Source organism: Gymnoscopelus braueri (assembly GCF_963280865.1).
Source record: "Gymnoscopelus braueri genome assembly, chromosome: 3".
In the NCBI taxonomy this organism is placed as follows: domain Eukaryota; kingdom Metazoa; phylum Chordata; class Actinopteri; order Myctophiformes; family Myctophidae; genus Gymnoscopelus; species Gymnoscopelus braueri.
In genome coordinates this window covers 42487819-42506859 of record NC_137612.1, presented here as the reverse complement: position 1 = coordinate 42506859, position 19041 = coordinate 42487819, and the positions used below count along the sequence as shown (strand labels likewise).

At 40.5% G+C, this 19041-nt stretch overlaps 2 protein-coding genes across 2 annotated transcripts in view; both read left to right on the top strand.

The window, feature by feature from the left end:
- Positions 1–1270, top strand: LOC308081938 (odorant receptor 131-2-like; the record flags this gene model as incomplete). Its single annotated transcript, XM_080423554.1, has 2 exons — positions 1–156; positions 494–1270. 2 exons carry the CDS (start codon positions 1–3, stop codon positions 1268–1270), a joined length of 933 nt encoding a protein of 310 aa, XP_080279680.1.
- Positions 1271–15559: 14289 nt separating this feature from the next.
- LOC308081937 (odorant receptor 131-2-like) overlaps positions 15560–19041 on the top strand; it is a gene marked incomplete at both ends in the record, with an annotated part of 6103 nt that continues 2621 nt past the window's right edge. The window contains 2 exons of the mRNA XM_080423553.1: positions 15560–15715; positions 16059–16804. Coding sequence (XP_080279679.1) covers positions 15560–15715; positions 16059–16804 — 902 coding nt within the window. The remainder of the gene's footprint in view (positions 15716–16058; positions 16805–19041) is intronic.

The following is a 19041-nucleotide window of genomic DNA, read 5'->3' as shown; positions in this document are numbered from 1 at the left end:
ATGAATGTGACAGCGGGTAGCAGTAATGTATCAACGACCATGGTGTACCGGGACTCCTTCAGCTCAGCTGTGACTAAGAATGTGATTGTTGTGGCTCTTGGCATCACCATCAGCTACATCAATGGCACTCTGATCCACACCTTCAACAAACACCAGGTGCGAAGGCATATTTTTTGATTATGGGCCTTCAACTTCGGGTCTGGGGTCCCTAGAGGGTCCTCTGAGTTATTACAGGGGGGCTGTGATAGGAATCACCCCCCTGAACCCAAGCATCCCTATTCTGGGGGAGGGGGAGGATTCACCGAAAATAGCAGATCTACCAACTCACAAAGCGTCACACTGCAATGTGTTGTGAGCTTGTAGATGGGCTATTTTCGGTGAAGATATTTGGTGTAGTAGAGGGAAAAAAGAGCCGACCTAGACGAGTGAAGGGATTCAAATGAATGAAATTGATTTAAAAAAAATTACCCCTTATACTTTTCCTCTCTTTCAGGTACTCAATTTGAATCCTCGGTACATCCTGTTCATCCACCTGGTGATCAATGATATGCTCCAGCTAATTACTGCAATCAGCCTGTTTGTCCTCTCCTACGTCTTCTACACCATCAACGCCTCTGGCTGTTGCGTCCTTCTCATGGTTGCCATTTTTACCACCCTCAACACTCCATTGAATTTAGCTGGGATGGCGGCGGAATGTTATGTTGCCGTTTGCCTACCACTCCACCATGCACAGTTATGTACGGTCACGAGAACATATATTCTGATAGGTTCGATCTGGGCCATGAGTGCATTGTCAATCTTTCCAGATCTGTTTGTGCTGCTGGCCACAGAACCTCTGCACTTCTTCTATGCCAGAGTCGTCTGTGCCAGAGATTTGGTTTTCCGTAGCCCTGTTCTCATAGAGAAGAGGAATGTGTTGCACATAGTGCTTCTGGTTCTAGTTTGGCTCGTTCTCCTGTATTCGTACTTCAGAATTCTGTTTGCTGCCAAATCAGCTAGCGCAGATTCTAAGAAGGCCCGGAATACGATACTCCTCCACGGCTTTCAGCTGCTGTTGTCTATGCTCACCTTCTTGTTCCCTGTGTTGACAAGATCTCTAATATACTTCTATTATATATCCCCTGCATCGTATGTCAACTCTATTTTTGTTTGCTATATAATTATTCAGATCTTGCCGCGTTTGATCAGTCCTATTCTGTACGGTGTACGGGACCAGACATTCAGGAATTACCTGAAAAGGTACATACTTTGTAAAAGGATCAATCCATAGACTATATTGACGCTGTCGGATGGAAACCTTGTATGTCCAAAACTGTTACTTTTCATGAAAGGGAAAAATGAACCTATTCTGTATGGCAGGGGTTCCCAAACATTTCCCCCGAAAGAGAAATTCTCTGGGACCCCTTTAGTGAAAACAGATCTACTATTTTCAATACTTCTTAAAGGTTTTTGTGGGGAAACCAAGGAAATTGATAAGTGATAATTGATGTAGTAGGCTAGTAGCCTATTGCAGTACCTGACAGACCATACAATACTGTACATGACAAGAGTGTTATAAAAATAATAAAGGTTTGCACTATTGTTGTTTTGAACTAGATATTTGAAAACCGCAAAAAAAAGGGTATTTATTAAATATAGTATATAACATAATTACATTTTCAAATATATTTGACACAGAATCAAATGTTTTATGGTCATGATTCACCAGGAGCCTGTACGGCATGGTTCCAGGCTTAAAATAATTAATTTTGTCTGCTCATTTCTTTGTGTCATCACTTAATTTCACTTGTTATCCTGTATGAGTTCTCTCTCCTGAATGGATCAAATTAGTATCCTGACCTGAAAATGCATTTTTTGTTTTGTTTACTAAAGAGCTGGAGAGACTGGAAGATCCCTGTTACTGAACAAACATTCTATAGCAATGATTATCAGAATATAGAGCTATATTTAACACTTTTATTGTATTAAAAAAATAACACTAATTACTGCACACACAATGTTGATTTTATTTTTATTTTGCACTTATAGGCTGTTGTTTCAATAGCCCCTATACATTAACTTGACTGTTTGGTGCTGTTAATGTCTTTTGACATCTCTTTTTATCACATTGGATAATAAAAAATGTCCAAATTAAATTGACTAGTCCATACCCGGTGAAGTGTGCAGGCAAAATAATTACTGGTTTACCTTAAGTCAGTCCACCTTAAGGCCAGGAGCTGATTTCATTAGCTTGTTTACTCCGTGACATCGTGTCTAATGGTGGCGAGCCAATAGATTAGCGTTATTGTTATTGTTATTGTTATTATTATTACGGCGTGTGTGTGTGTGTGTGTGTGTGGTTGTGCCAGACAGCAACACTGTAACAGAGTAACACGAAAAACGGGCTTCGCTGTTCCGTGCACAATGTAATGGTGAACGGCTTTGTGCAAATTCAGATCAATTGCTTCAGCCACTGAGGAGAACCAGGTAGAACTAATTTTGGCCTCACCATGCACCAAGTCGACCATGCACTACAGAGGTTTGTAGAATTATAGTAGGATGGGAATAAATGTAGGTTTTAATCAATAAGTATCCTGGAATGTATTTCTTCTGCATGCATATTGTTGTATTTTCAAAGAGGAATAATGACACACAGACAAGGCAGCTTCATACCATATTGTTCACTACTTTACTTCCGTATCCTTCTCAAGACAATACAATATACCTTTCCTCAATAGGGCCCCCTAGGCTACAGGTAGGTTAAGGTCAATGTTTTCACACATATCTCTTAATGATGGTGATCTTTAACATCCTCTCTCAGAAGATTTAGTGTTTACCAAATCCCTGATGATGATGATGATGTGTATGTGTGTGTGTGTGTGTGTGTGTGTGTGTGTGTGTGTGTGTGTGTGTGTGTGTGTGTGTGTGTGTGTGTGTGTGTGTGTGTGTGTGTGTGCGTGTGCGTGTGCGTGTGTGTGTGTGTGTGTGTGTGTGTGTGTGTGGCTACCACCATAATGATGGAATAATAATAATAATAATAATAATAATAATAATAATAATAATAATAAACTTTATTTGTATAGCACCTTTCATGACATGAAATGCAGCTCAAAGTGCTTTACAGAGCAAGGATACAGTTACAGTTAGAACCAATTCAACAATAAAGCAAACAAAAATAAAATAAAATAAAATAAAAGCAGTAAAATGCAGTAAAATGCAGTGGCCCTCGCCACTACACAACTACAACACAAATGGATATAACTTAAATGTAGTGGCCACTGCCCTCTACAACACAGCTAAAGAAATATCCACACTTCACACAATTGCCAATATTACATGTGTACCTTGTGTACCTTAGTAATATATCTTCACACAATTGTCAATATTACACCTTAGTAATATATTTTCACTTAGTAATATTACACCTTAGTAATATATTTTCACCATGTTTACCACGTGTGGACTAGCCCAGGGGATCTGCTAACTTATCACATCCAAACCACACACCGTACACCCCTGAGAATGATATCGGGGTTATACAAGATATATAGAATAAACATAGACAAAAGGATCTGCCCTGGAGGGTCCACAACGTGTCGACGTGCTAAAATTAAAATAAAATAAAATAAAAGCAGTAAAATGCAGTAAAATGCAGTGGCCCTCGCCACAACACAACTACAACACACACAATTGCCAATATTACATGTGTACCTTGTGTACCTTAGTAATATATCTTCACACAATTGTCAATATTACACCTTAGTAATATATTTTCACTTAGTAATATTACACCTTAGTAATATATTTTCACCATGTTTACCACGTGTGGACTAGCCCAGGGGATCTGCTAACTTATCACATCCAAACCACACACCGTACACCCCTGAGAATGATATCGGGGTTATACAAGATATATAGAATAAACATAGACAAAAGGATCTGCCCTGGAGGGTCCACCACGTGTCGACGTGCCCCAGAGGATAATTCACTAAATCCTCCGGATGGAGTTATCAGACTCTTGTCTTTTAACTACCGTGACTTTCTCTTCCACTCACACAAAACAAAAGCAAAGGCATAAAACAACATTAAAATAGGGAATACAGTGAGGAATTAAAAATCAACCAAAGAATCAGCTAAAAGCAAGAGTGAAGTAATAGGTCTTGAGCTGTGCTTTAAAGCTATCGACAGAGGCTGCCTGTCTTAAGTGTAGTGGGAGTTTATTCCACACTGTCGGTCCGTAAAAGCAGAATGCTGCTTCACCGTATTTTTTATATGTCATTGTAGGCACCTCGAGCAGGTCAGCACTTGAAGACCTGAGGGCCCGGTTTGGAACATATCTCTCTAGGCAGTCGGAGAGGTAGGAAGGTGCCAGACCATTTAGAGCTTTATAAACTATTAAAAGAATTTTAAAATCAATCCTAAAAACAACCGGGAGCCAGTGTAGTGAAGCTAGAACTGGAGTGATATGTTCTCTCATCCTGGTTTTAGTTAAAATTCTGGCTGCCGCATTTTGAACAAGTTGTAATCTGTCAGTTGTTTTCTTTGGCAGGCCAGAGTAGAGTGCGTTGCAGTAATCAAGCCGAGAGAAAACAAAAGCGTGGATCAGCGTTTTTGCATCGTCTAACGACAGATAATCTCTAATTCGTGCAATATTTCTAAGATGAAAGAAAGCAATCTTGGTGACATGATTAATGTGTGTATTGAAATTCAATTCAGAATCGATAATCACCCCCAGGTTCTTTACTGTGGTGTTACTTTCTACAGCCAGGTTACCAAGTCTACTTGTTATTGATTCTCTCTGCTCACTGGAGCCAATTATGAGAACTTCTGTTTTATCCTCATTTAGCTTAAGAAAGTTCTCACTCATCCAGCATTTTATACTGGACAGACAGGTCAACAATGGGTCTAGAGCGCAGGGGTCGTCTGGAGCTACTGAAAGATACAGCTGGGTATCATCAGCATAGAAATGGAAGTTCACTCCGTGATCGGCGATGAGTTCTCCCAGCGGTAGTATATACAGGGAAAACAATAAGGGACCCAGAATTGAGCCCTGTGGAATACCAGAACAGATGTTGTGTTTGTCTGAGTCAAAGTTAGCTAGACTGACAAAATAGCTTCTGCCTGTTAGGTAAGAGTGAAACCAAGACAGGGCTGTGCCTGACAAACCAATCCAGTACTCCAAACGTTGTAGTAGAATTGTGTGATCAATCGTATCAAAAGCAGCGGTTAAGTCAAGGAGTAGGAGAACAGATACATTTTTGTCGTCAGCGGACACCCTAAGATCATTAATTACTTTTACAAGTGCTGTTTCTGTACTATGACCTTTCCTGAAGCCAGATTGGAATTTGTTATGAACCTTATTGTTCTGTAGGAACACATCCAGTTGATGAAAGATAGTTTTTTCTAAGACCTTGCCCAAAAATGGCAGATTTGAGATTGGTCTATAATTACCCAGCACCAATGGATCAAGGTTGTGTTTCTTGAGTAGCGGCCTGACTACAGCCGTTTTCAGTGAGTCTGGAAAGACGCCTGAAAGTAGAGAGCTGTTTACAATTCTTAGGATATCTCCAATAACACTGTCTAAAACCTCTTTGAGAAACGGGGTGGGTATTACATCCAGTGAGCAAGATGATGATGTCATCTGTGATATAGTTTTACGGAGTTCCTCTTGATTAATTGCGCAGAATGATATTAGGCTTCCTCTGGAGGGATCTACATTTTTGCACCATGCACCATTTGCCGCATTTGCAGTGCTAGCAGCAGCATTCATAATACCAGCTCGAATGCTAAAAATTTTGTTTTCAAAAAAGGATGCGAACTCATCACACTTAGCTTTAGAAGCAGGGAGCGACTCCTTGTAAGCCTGGGGGGGGTTTAAGAGATGTTCAATGGTAGAGAATAAGACTCTGGCATTTTGCTTGTTGTCATTGATAATGCGTGAGAAATATGCCTGCCTTGCCAAGCGCAGTGCTTTGTTATAGGCCACTGTTGACTTCTTAAAGATCTCTAGGTGGACAGTGAGTTTGTTTTTTCTCCAAATTCGCTCAGCTTTACGACATTCTTTCTTGAGTGAGCGCATGTGCTCGTCAATCCAAGGTGTTACTCTAGAGTTAAGTTTCTTTTTAGTTTTCATAGGAGCCACTATGTCGAGAGCTGACTCTAATTTGAGATTAAGATGTTGAACCATATCATTCACTGAGGGAGCATCAAGTAGGGGGGGCACCTGCACACACGCCAGATGACGAGGAAACTCGTTTGCTGCAGATGAGATAAAAAAACGTTTTTTTATAGTATATTCTGTATTGTTTTTCCCTAGATCAGAGACAGTCATATTAAAACACAATAAATAGTGGTCTGTTAGTTCGGGCTTATCAATAATACTGTCAACAGTGATATTCAAACCTTTAGTGATCACCAAGTCCAGGGTATGGCCATGTTTATGTGTTGGCCCAACAACATGTTGAATAAAGTCAAAGTTGTGCAGTAACTGTAGGAAACCCATAGCCACAACATCCGAAACAATGTCAACATGTAGATTAGCATCTCCAGTAATCAGAGTTCTGTCATAATTAGTGGAACAGATAGATAAAAGTTCTGATATTTCTGTTAGAAATAAGGCTTTGCTGCACTTTGGAGGTCGATACATACTAATCATAAGCACAGAGGATTGACTCTCCAATATGGTGGCCTGGTATTCAAATGATTTAAAACTGCCGAGGTTTGGCAGAGGTTTGAATTTTAAAGTGTCAGAAAAGATATTCGCCAGACCACCTCCTCTTTTTCCCTCACGTCCTGAGTGAATGAAACTGTACTTTGGTGGGCATGCTGCAGCTAGGGGCACCGCTCCATCAGATCCAAGCCAAGTCTCTGTTAAAAAAATAATATCTAGTTTCTCTTTACAGATGATATCATTTACAGAGGAAGACTTGTCATTAAGTGACCTGATGTTAAATAGGGCCAGGTTTAGCTTCAGGCATTCAACTATCTGGCTGTTGCCTCTACAGGGAATGGGTGTTAAATTTGCTATATTTGCAGAGTGTTTAAAGTCACTCCTTGTCCCGGAGGCTCTATTTGAGATAACAGTGGAAATATTGTAAACCTTGTTTTCTACAAGGCTAACTGAAATAGCCTTGGGCCCAGACATGATTTTGGCTATGCATAATGGACCCTGCCTATCTCAGCAGTCAAATGTATTCTCTAGACGTAGGGAAGCCGACAGGACGTTCTTGTTCTTGCACTGTTCTTGACGTTCTTCGTTCCTGATCTTGCGCCTCTGTATCGCTAGTGCCAACAGCGTCAACCGTCGAGGGGGGATGGGTGGGGGGCAGGGCACGGTTGATGGTTGTGGGGCATGGCGTTTGATTTGGGGGGTGATTCTAGCATGCCATGCCGAATAGGTGCTCCTCCACTCCCTCAAGTACGTTGTTGTTATGGTGGAAGCAGCCCCAGTATAGAGGAAACAAGTTATCTGTTCCTTACACTATAGTAACAACAACAAAGCAGATTTGAGTGATGCAAGGGGGGGTAGAAGTCTTCTAGCGTAGGTGCCATGCCGTAAAAAAAAACTTTTTTTTCCCCGATCCAAGTCTGCCTGTGGGTTTAAACAAGAGACCCACAACAGTGTTGAGTAATAACTTAATATGTTATTACTAAGTAGCAGTACTATAATATTATTCCTTTTCCCGGTAAGGAGTAGTGAAAGGGATTACAAATACCAAAACATGAATTTTATAACAGTTCTTATTTCAAGTACGTTAAGTGAATCCCGTTGGGCTGGTTATGCAATACCTGTTGTACCAGTTGACAGAGTACCCGTTGTCTGTGTCCCTTTCAGACGATACATAAATATCCATATATGGGCATAAAAGCGACACAGAAAGACAGACGGGTATACAACGGGTTCTCTGGCAACGGGACAGGAACTGGTATTGTATAACCATGCATTTCCAACTTGCATCGTTCCCGAGTAGGCCGGTGCCCTTTGGTCACCAGTCTAATTAATATTTTTTAAGAATGTGTTTTTTAAGAATGTGTTGACAAACAAAATGAAGGAAGGAAAACAAGAAGTCACATTCATTGTAACTTAGTACACATCCTATATTAAAATTGGCTACTGGGAGGACTGCCCAGCCGGCGGACCACGGCCACGTCACTCTGACTCAGACATAACCGTAAACAAACCGGATGCGCCCATATATAGGCATGTCACTAAGACTCAGACATAACCCTAAACAAACCCAATATGCCCATATATAGGCATAAATGGAGATCCGGTTGTCCAGAGCCACAGATCTGACCGCAATGCCCATATTTAGTTGCTTTAGTTCTTTCTCTAGTTGCTTTAAATAGACCATAGAGTCTATACATTGTGCCAGAAACTCCTGTCCTGTCTTTAGTTACCACTAATTTTCTTAAAGTCTGTTCACCTCTCCTTCACTCTGCTCTCCTCCTCTGTACTGTGGCACGTGTTCTGACCTCCTGCCTATTTGGCTTTCCCCCTGTCCAGTAACCCTAAAGTGCATACAGGAAGCCCATGTTTGTCTTGGCTGATAATAGACTAGGCAGAATTTCTGAAAATGTGCTTATTTAAAGTGCTGATGGCGATTTGTGTTCATTTATGATGTTTTCTAGGGGTATTAAGGGGTGCTTAATCCCTTTAAAGCTGCTGTATGTCCAGCTCAAAATGAGTGCTAATGCCTCAAAATGGACAAGATAGTGGCCACCACTATGCTGAAATATTTTTTAAAACATATCTTTTTTTTATTTTTATTAGCTTCTCACGGTTTTCATATATGGGGAATCCAATGCCATATTCTGATTTGAGATCAAACTTGAGGAAACTGCTTGAAACTCATATTGTGAAAATGTTCATTTATAGTCAGGGCTATAGACCGCCGAAGTCTGACGTCATTTACACATCCTTTGTTTGTCTACCTGGTTCGCAGTTTTCCACCCCCGTTCTGAATCCCATAGACGTATTTAATATCGCGTCAAATAAGAACTGTGTTCCAAAAATAAACAAATGACCACGGCGGGTTGACTCTTATGGATATGAAGCATCAACTGACGGTGAGAAAACGCTAATGTTACTTCCGCCAAATTAGTTACATTTTCGCCAGAAACAGACTGTATCAAATATAAGTGACTGACTATCATAAACTATACAGAACCTCCTCCCTGACAATAACGCCGACACGCGGTGTTTATTTTTGGACCACAATTCTTATATGAGACGATTCTAAGATGACCCAATGTTATTCTCCATAGAGAAATTACTTCCGCAAACCTGGGGATGAACGAGTGACGTCAGGACTTCGGTGCTCTATTGCAAACAATCTTCCTTAAAGATACCCAAGAAATGTCTTCAGCAATGTGTTTGTAAAGGTGTCTAGTAACAAACACATAAAAAAAAACCTGGGGTACTCGTGAAAACTGCTGAAAGTTGGGGTACCCGCAACTTTATGTGGGTAAAACGTTAAATTCTGCCTTAAGTATATTGTAGGGGTCAAACTAGGATTTTTCATTATTCTTTATCAATTGCAAGCACTTGTTTTGCACCAATTCCACTCCTTGCCATCGAAAACAACCACACCCACTTTTCAATCTCGTCACAAACCCAATTCTTGTGTAAAAGTATACAGTATATGTCTGAGTGGTTGTACATTTAAACTTAGCTTTATTGTTTATTTCAATTTCTCAAATACCACGAGATTCTGCTCCACAATGTCAAATGCCTCAGGAGCCAAAGTCACCTAGAGGGCCTGGTACGTCAGAGGTGAGGAGTGGGTGCTGCGGTGTGGCCTCAGTGAAAGGGTCGGTGCGGGAGTCTAGCAGGGCTGGGGTGGCCCTCATGTGGGTAGATCGGAGTGTGGGTGTGGAGGTAAGAGGGGGGCTGGAAGTCCAGGAAGTCCTGGGCTGTCCCCCTCTCCCCTATACAGATTTGAAAAGCTTCAGACTCTGGGACTGAGCTGAGCCATCAGGTGTGTGGGGAAGATGGGCTCCTCAGTGCAGGATACAGTGCAGAGACATGGCCTGGAGAGGGTGTGGAGTTCACTGTAGAGATGTCAGAACCTACAAGTCTAGGCAGGGATGGTGTAGAGTAGAGTGTGGCGGGGATAGGCCTCACCTTTGCTTGATGCAAAAGTCTTTTTTCTGGAGCTCGCTACCTATGTCGGCCCACAATGTTATGTCACATTCACAGTCCAACATTGCAGTGGCACTAGGTAGGTGGCTCCTGCTGAGTTGTAACAAGGTGGCTTTGTGTGTGTGTGTGTGTGTGTGTGTGTGTGTGTGTGTGTGTGTGTGTGTGTGTGTGTGTGTGTGTGTGTGCGTGTGTGCGTGCGTGCGTGCGTGCGTGCGTGTGTGTGAGTGCGTGTCCGTGTGTGTGAGTGCGTGTCCGTGTGCTTGTACGTGTAGGACGTTTTTCGCTTCAGTAATTCCGACTTAATATGAAAAACTAATAAATTATTATAAATGTTCTATGTGCTAAAGTCTGTTGTCTTGTCGAACGAAGAATATCTAGATCTCACAATAACAAATCAAACAAACAAACACATGCAAACACACAAACACACACACACACACACACACACACACACACACACACACACACACACATACACACACACACACACACACACACACACACACACACACACACACACACACACACACACACACACACACACACACACAGTGTTTGCCGCTAAGACGGCTAACACGAACTCAAAGAAAGCCAGAAATACGATACTTCTGAATGGATTTCACGTGCTGTTGTGTATGGCTACCTATGTGCGGCCCATGTTGTTGAAAGTCCTTATGTACTTTCTGCCTGCAGGGGCCCCACACTTTGTTAGTTATGTTATAATTCAGGTCCTGCCCAGGTCTGTCAGTCTGTTTCTATATGGGCTACGAGACAAGACATTCAGGATGCACCTGAAAAGGCATATCATATGTACAGAAAGACCGCACAATACATTAAAGGGGTAGTTCTCTCCACAAAAAACATTTGATTCTTTTAGTTTTGTGTCGCATTCCTTATCCAATATTCCAATATTTGATTAATTGAAGTATACAAGGCCTCCAAAACAACTCTCAGTGTAATCACTGGGAGGCCTAACCTGGAATTTCGTCATTTTATGGTCAGGGCCATTGATTGATTGATTGATTGAATACATTATTAGCAGTTTGAGAAAAAAAAAAGAAAAAGAAATTGATTTATATTGGTCAAATAGAACCGAATTAGACCCGAATTAGACCAGATTTTTTCCGGTTGTGCACGCACATGCACGCGCGCAGGGAGGCCCCGCGATTCTGCGTTACGCCACTGCGCTCAGCTGTGAACTAGCCAGTCACTGGACTCTTTAGTTTCGAGGATGAGGTGGGGGGGAGTTAAGAATTCAGAATCTCAAAAAGTCACTGGTGTCTAAAGAAACATGCTTAAAGGAGGAGTTCACCCAAAAAATGACTTATTTTCTATCAATTACACACCCCATGAAGCCTTGATTTCATGGATTTATTTTTGTTTTTGTGGCATTCCTAAGACAATAATTTGATGACCGTGTGTATTTCCGGTAGGAGACACAAATAATCTACTTTTGTGTCTCCTACCGGATACATTAGCCGGTAGGAGACGGGAATCAAATTATTGGCTTAGGAATGCGACAAAAACAAAAAAGAATCCATGGATTCAAGGCTTCATAGGGTGTGCAGTTGATAGAAAGTAAGTCATTTTTTGGGTGAACTCCTCCTTTAAATGCTTTTGCATCTATAAACTTGGTATGATTTGTGTCAGATATTTATGTACTGTGGCTAATAACCTGCAACGTCTGCAAAGTTAAATGGTAAACAGGGTTTGGTTAAATAACAGTGCTTTAAACACATAAGTTTGACTCCTGGCCTGGTAACAAGTTGCTGTTGATAAATCGGCAAATCTTGGATTAATCAAAGGCAAAAGACAGTTTTATTGTCATCTACTTCTAGCGGCAGATATTTTTTTTGTTGCCAGTTAAAATAAATTGTAAAAGCTAGAACTTTGGGCCAAAAAAGAGTGTTATGAAGCGTGGTAGTTGTACATTACTTTGTACTTTACTACATAAATAGATACAAATTTATTACGCACTACATAAATACAATTATTGATTGATTGATTGATTGGTTGAGTGATTGATTGATTGATATGCATACACTTTAATATGCAGAAGTAGTAAGCCTTGCAGAGCCATGTGGTCCATAGGAAAGGAGCCTATCTCCTCATGATTCATCATGATTTGTGTGCATGGGGATCTCATCTTAAACAAGCTCAGTGCTTAATGAGTCTTCCAGTTTAGTAGACCTTGTATTGTGAATTTGTACTTCCATGTACTGTTGTTCTCATGTCTTACTAAATAAAGTACATCAATCAATCAATCAATCAATCCTGTTTTTCTGTAGCATGTGACACTGTCACAGAGACTTACCCCCAATCCAACCCTTGATGCTGAGTGCCAAGCAGGGAGGAGATTCCTGTTAATTGAGCCAGGTGGCCAAGTGATTAAAATGTGTTCCTCTGAACACAAATGTCTCAAATCCTCCTATCATTTTGTGTTGATGACGTACATGTGTATATGCAAATGGAATTCCCTTGTGTACGCCAGTGATTCTCAACCTGTGGGCAGGGACCACTGGTCGGCCGTGAGGGTATTGCGAGTGGGCCCACTAAGATTTTAATGATATAACATTAACATAAAAGCGTAATTTGAAAAATATTTTTATATATTTTTTTGATACCAATACATTTCCATTGATCCAAGTCAGAACACAATCGATTGATTGATCATTAAAATGAACATGTTCTGAAAATGCACGTGGCCCACCCATCTGACCACTTAACACGGCAGCCGAGTTAAGTGGTCAGATGGGTGGGCCATGAACACTTTAGAGATTTTCAAGTGGGTCATATTGCAGGTGGAAATGGCATATCTTGACCAATGCATAGTTTTGTCAGAGGTTTGTCTAGTTCTTTGGAGTTATTATTAGGACTTATGTTTAGTAAAATAAACATGGTAGGATCAATTGTGTAGGAACAATTGTGGACACATGCACGCATGCACACTCTCTCTATCGCTCTCTCTCTCTCTCTCTCTCTCTCTCTCTCTTTCTCTCCCTCTCTCTCTCTCTCTCTCTCTCTCTCTCTCTCTCTCTCTCTCTCTCTCTCTGAATACTAGGATTCATTAGTGTATCATACACTCTATATAAAATCACCACATACATTTCAAACTCAAGTCAGACTGTGCTTTATCTGAGGTAAGCATAACGTTTTGCATTCACATTATTGTAGTGTAGAGTTGTGTTGTAACTTGCACATGGATAATGGTACAGCATATTATGGCCTTATTTTATTTTTGTTCCAACCTTTTGGTTTGGAATTTGGCATTGCACTTTTCACACATGAGAGCTAGGTTAGGTTTGAGTATTTTTGTGAGGTTGAAATGTTTTTCTGCAACTTCTGCATTCCTTTTGTGGACAAGTTTAGACTTTCAAGCATGATGGACTTCACCCAATATGGTTCTAGTCTCTTGTCAACAAACATGTTTTTAAGACACATGCTAGGTTTGATGTTTACCTGGTGTCCTACGGTAGTTATTTGCACTTTACTTAGGTGACCATTTACCTGGGGAATGGTTTAGTGTCTGATATTAAAACTGTGAAATACATTTTAGTTGAGTTAGTTGAACCTTGTCTTCTAGCAACAGAGCATACACAAATAGTATAATCATCAGCCCAAGCAAACGTGGGGGTAACTTATGTTGAAAACGGGTTGTAACAAAAAAAGATTAAATGTAATGGACTTGATTTTCTCCTAAACCATTTGTGCATCTCTGTTACACTAGGCTACTGTTTGCTGTGTTTGCTGTGTCTCTTTTGGAGAACTGACACACCGCTTATACAGTAAATACAATCAGAGTGAACAATCACAGTGTGAGGTAATAAAATGAACAATTCTAGTAAATGCATTGATGGAATTGTACAATTTACAAACTATTAGGCCCTATACAGTACTATAGGCATAACTATTAGGCCCTATACAGTACATAAGAATCATATGAATGACAACACATAAGATAACCATGATAGCATAGCTATACAGTGATAAATACCAGTGGTTCTCAACATGGGGTCCATGATAGGTCCCAGCTGAGGGGGTCCCAAGTATAATTTAAATATTCTTGAAACATTTTAACATCACAGATCTTGTATGGGGGTCCCTTTTCAATGGACATGCGCGACCAAATACATATACATTTGGGGGTCCTTGACATGAAAATGTCCACTGTATATATACTGTACAATGCACAGTACAGTACAGTGACATGTGCCAAGAGACTGGGAGCAGGTTAATGTGAGCATGAAGCACGTCCTTGCCCTAGTGATTTCTTTGTGTCATTTGAGGACACGCTCAAAATACTATAGGTGCTTTGCACAATGCTGCTTTGACTGTTTGACTGATATTTTACTGTGCTTAAATTTGAACATTCGTCGTTACATCGTTTTAACGACGTTTTGTTGCTTGTTTTTGTTATGGGTTTTGGTTTTGTTTAAACGTGCTTGCTAGTGCAAGTACTGGTTGTATGCACCAATCATCAAGTATATATTTTTTAAATTGGATAGGGGGCAGGTATTAATAAGAATTGATTCTTCTTCCTGCTCCTTTTCGCTCATGGGTGTATATGATTTAATGAATTATTGTAGTTATGAATTGTGTGTACTGTAATACACTACCATATGCGAAACAAAATAAAATGAAATGAAATGAAACATGGCCATACAAACTGAACAACGAGACAAAACAAGATAAATACTGTAAGAGCTGATTAGATCATTTCAGGGTATGAGACAAAAAAACAATAGCTGGCGTGTAAGGGGTATATGTTTCATAATTGTATAGTGTACATGTACACGTATCTACCCTGGTGTGTGCTATCTGCCTCCATGAAGGTAGACTGAGAATTTTGCAAGAAAAGAAATATTAAACTTTTAAAGCTGCGTAATATTTTATTGTTAAAATAAGTGTTAAATAGCTCTATATTCTGATAGTAACTAATCATTGCTATGCTATGAAGAGTAACAGGAGTCTCTCTGTCTCTCCAGCTCTTTAGTAAGCAGAAAATGCATTTTAAGGTCGGGATACCAATTGTATCACACACCAGGAGAGAGAACTCATACAGGATACAGGATAAACACATCAAAAGGAAGTGAGCAGACTAAATTGGAACTGAAAATGTATTTTCTGTTTTAATATTAAAGAGCTGGAGAGACGGGGAGACCCCTGTTACAGAACAAACACTCTCTATATAAATGATTATCATAGAGCTTTACGTTTTTTAATGAGAAACATTTTGTTTAAACCAGAAAATATCACTTAAAAAAGTAAAGTGAGTCAGTGCATAGGTTTCAATTACATTTATGCCTATGTCATCAGTGAAATGTACAGTGCTTTACATTTCTGTTGGTCACTACTCATCCGTAATTTCTTAACAGATTTTAATCATAGAACTAACACTTACTCTACATGTGTTTAGAAACAGATATTTGGAGCGTCATGAATGTGACAGCGGGTAGCAGTAATGTATCAACGACCATGGTGTACCGGGACTCCTTCAGCTCAGCTGTGACTAAGAATGTGATTGTTGTGGCTCTTGGCATCACCATCAGCTACATCAATGGCACTCTGATCCACACCTTCAACAAACACCAGGTACGAAGGCATATTTTTTGATTATGGGCCTTCAACTTCGGGTCTGGGGTCCCTAGAGGGTCCTCTGAGTTATTACAGGGGGGCTGTGATTTTTTTTCACCCCTGAACCCGAGCATCCCTATTATGGGGGAGGGGGGGGGATCGGCATTCACCGAAAATAGCAGATCTACCAACTCACAAAGCGTCACACTGCGATGTGTTGTGAGCTTGTAGATCAGCTATTTTCGGTGAAGATATTTGGTGTAGTAGAGGGGAAAAAGAGCAGACCTAGACGAATGAAGGGATTCAAATGAATGAAATTGATAAAAAAGAAATGACTCCTTATACTTTTCCTCTCTTTCAGGTACTCAATTTGAATCCTCGGTACATCCTGTTCATCCACCTGGTGATCAATGATATGCTCCAGCTAATTACTGCAATCAGCCTGTTTGTCCTCTCCTACACTTTCTACACCATCAACGCCTCTGGCTGTTGCGTCCTTCTCATGGTTGCCATTTTTACCACCCTCAACACTCCATTGAATTTAGCTGGGATGGCGGCGGAATGTTATGTTGCCGTTTGCCTACCACTCCACCATGCACAGTTATGTACGGTCACGAGAACATATATTCTGATAGGTTCGATCTGGGCCATGAGTGCATTGTCAATCTTTCCAGATCTGTTTGTACTGCTGGCCACAGAACCTCTGCACTTCTTCTATGCCAGAGTGGTCTGTGCCAGAGATTTGGTTTTCCGTAGCCCTGTTCTCATAGAGAAGAGGAATGTGTTGCACGTAGTGCTTCTGGTTCTAGTTTGGCTCGTTCTCCTGTATTCGTACTTCAGAATCCTGTTTGCTGCCAAATCAGCTAGCGCAGATTCTAAGAAGGCCCGGAATACGATACTCCTGCACGGCTTTCAGCTGCTGTTGTCTATGCTCACCTTCTTGTACCCTGTGTTGAAAAGATCTCTAATATACTTATATTATATATCCCCTGCATCGTATGTCAACTCTATTTTTGTTTGCTATATAATTATTCAGATCTTGCCGCGTTTGATCAGTCCTATTCTGTACGGTGTACGGGACCAGACATTCAGGAATTACCTGAAAAGGTACATACTTTGTAAAAGGATCAATCCATAGACTAAATTGACGCTGTCGAGTGGAAATCTTGTATGTCCAAAAGTGTTACTTTTCATGAAAGGGAAAAATTAACCTATTCTGTATGGCAGGGGTTCCCAAACATTTTAGCTCGAGTCCCGAAAGAGAAATTCTCTGGGACCCCTTTAGTGAAAACAGATCTACTATTTTCAATACTTATTAAAGGTTTTTGTGGGGAAACCAAGAAAATTGATAAGTGTACATGACAAGAGTGTTGTTGATTTTATTGTCAACTAGATAAGAAAATAATAAAGGTTTGCACTATTGTTGTTTTGAACTAGATATTTGAAACCCGCAAAAAAAGGGTATTTATTAAATATAGTATATAATATAATTAAATATTCAAATATATTTTGACACAGAATCAAATGTTTTATGGTCATGATTCACCAGGAGCCTGTACGGCATGGTTCCAGGCTTAAAATAATTAATTTTGTCTGCTCATTTCTTTGTGTCATCACTTAATTTCACTTGTTATCCTGTATGAGTTCTCTCTCCTGATTGGATCAAATTAGTATCCTGACCCGAAAATGCATTTTTTGTTTTGTTTACTAAAGAGCTGGAGAGACTGGAAGATCCCTGTTACTGAACAAACATTCTATAGCAATGATTATCAGAATATAGAGCTATATTTAACACTTTTATTGTATAAAAAAATAACACTTACTGCACACACAATGTTGATTTTATTTTTATTTTGCACTTATAGGCTGTTGTTTCAATGGCCCCTATACATTAACTTGACTGTTTGGTGCTGTCAGTGTCTTTTGACATCTCTTTTTATCACATTGGATAATAAAAAATGTCCAAATTAAATTGACTAGTCCATACCCGGTGAAGTGCGCAGGCAAAATAATTACTGGTCTACCTTAAGTCAGTCCACCTTAAGGCCAGTCCGGACCAAAATGCCAGGACTGAATTTTGGTCCCAGTCCGGCCCTGCTCTGACATGTGGATTCTAGTTTTCAAGATGACAACAGCAAAGTGTGGTTACAAAGTTGCAGTGCAGGGCAGGCTATTCCTTCCTTACTACTTCAGTTGAGACAGTGGTGTTTGAGCGGAGGGCTCTGAGAGAAGCAGCGGCTCTACTCCTCCCGAGTGAGCCCTACAACTAGCCTGGTTCCAGACCATAGACCCCGCGCACTCTCTGAGTGGACTGTTCCACGCAGCTTCAGGCTGATAATAAGGCTACCCTACAACGTGATTTTTGATGGATGTGCTGTTTGTGTAACCTCGCATCACCAGTCTTTCCACCTCAGAGGAAAGCCTGGTATAGAGCATCGCAGTTCCCGCCCCTTCCGGGTTCCACTGCAAAATACTCAATGCATTTTTCCCATTTTTCCCATTTCCAAAAATATTTATATAAATTAATTTAAGCCTAGAATCAAGCCATCCAGGGTCCTGGTGAATCATGACCATAAAACGTTTGATTCTGTGAAAAAACTTTTTTGAAAACGGCAAAACAAAGGGTATTTATTAAATATAGTATATCATATAATTAAATATAAAATAAAAAAAATCACAGAAAAAAATGTTTTATGGTCATGATTCACCAGGACCCTGGATGGCCTGATTCTAGGCTTAAATTAATTGATATAAATATTTTTGGAAATGTCAATGGGAAAAATGCATTGAGTCTTTTGAAGTGGAACCAGGAAGTGGGCGGGAACTGCGATGCTCTATTCGTTATTAAAGGCCGGTGTGATCCGGTCTAGGCCACGCCTACTGAAAAAAAAAAAACTATTCTATTTCCGGAAGTTGCGGTTCCGGTTTGGCGGAGCCGCCTTGTTTTGGTTCCCAAAACAAATTTTAAAAATGATTTAAAAAATAAGCTAACTACGCCACAACAAGGATTTTATTAGGTAGCCTAGGCCCTATTACAATGCCCTTGATCGCGGCCGGAGTTACCGGAGGGTGAGGCTTGCGGGTTCCAACCGCCTGATGACGCGCCTGGTGACGTAGGGTTACTTCCGATCATAAACCCGAAAAAGGTATTAATCCCATGCAGGCTACTGTTTGTGTAGGACTTCTAAACGCCTTTGTTTGAACGGCTTTTAGCGCGTCTAGGAACTGATATGCAGAACTGAAATTCATATTTTTGACCCCATTTCTTATTCGGTTCCTACTTGGAACCGAATTTCGGTACCCAATCCTACCGAGCAGGCGCACTGTGGTTTCAGGTGATGCGG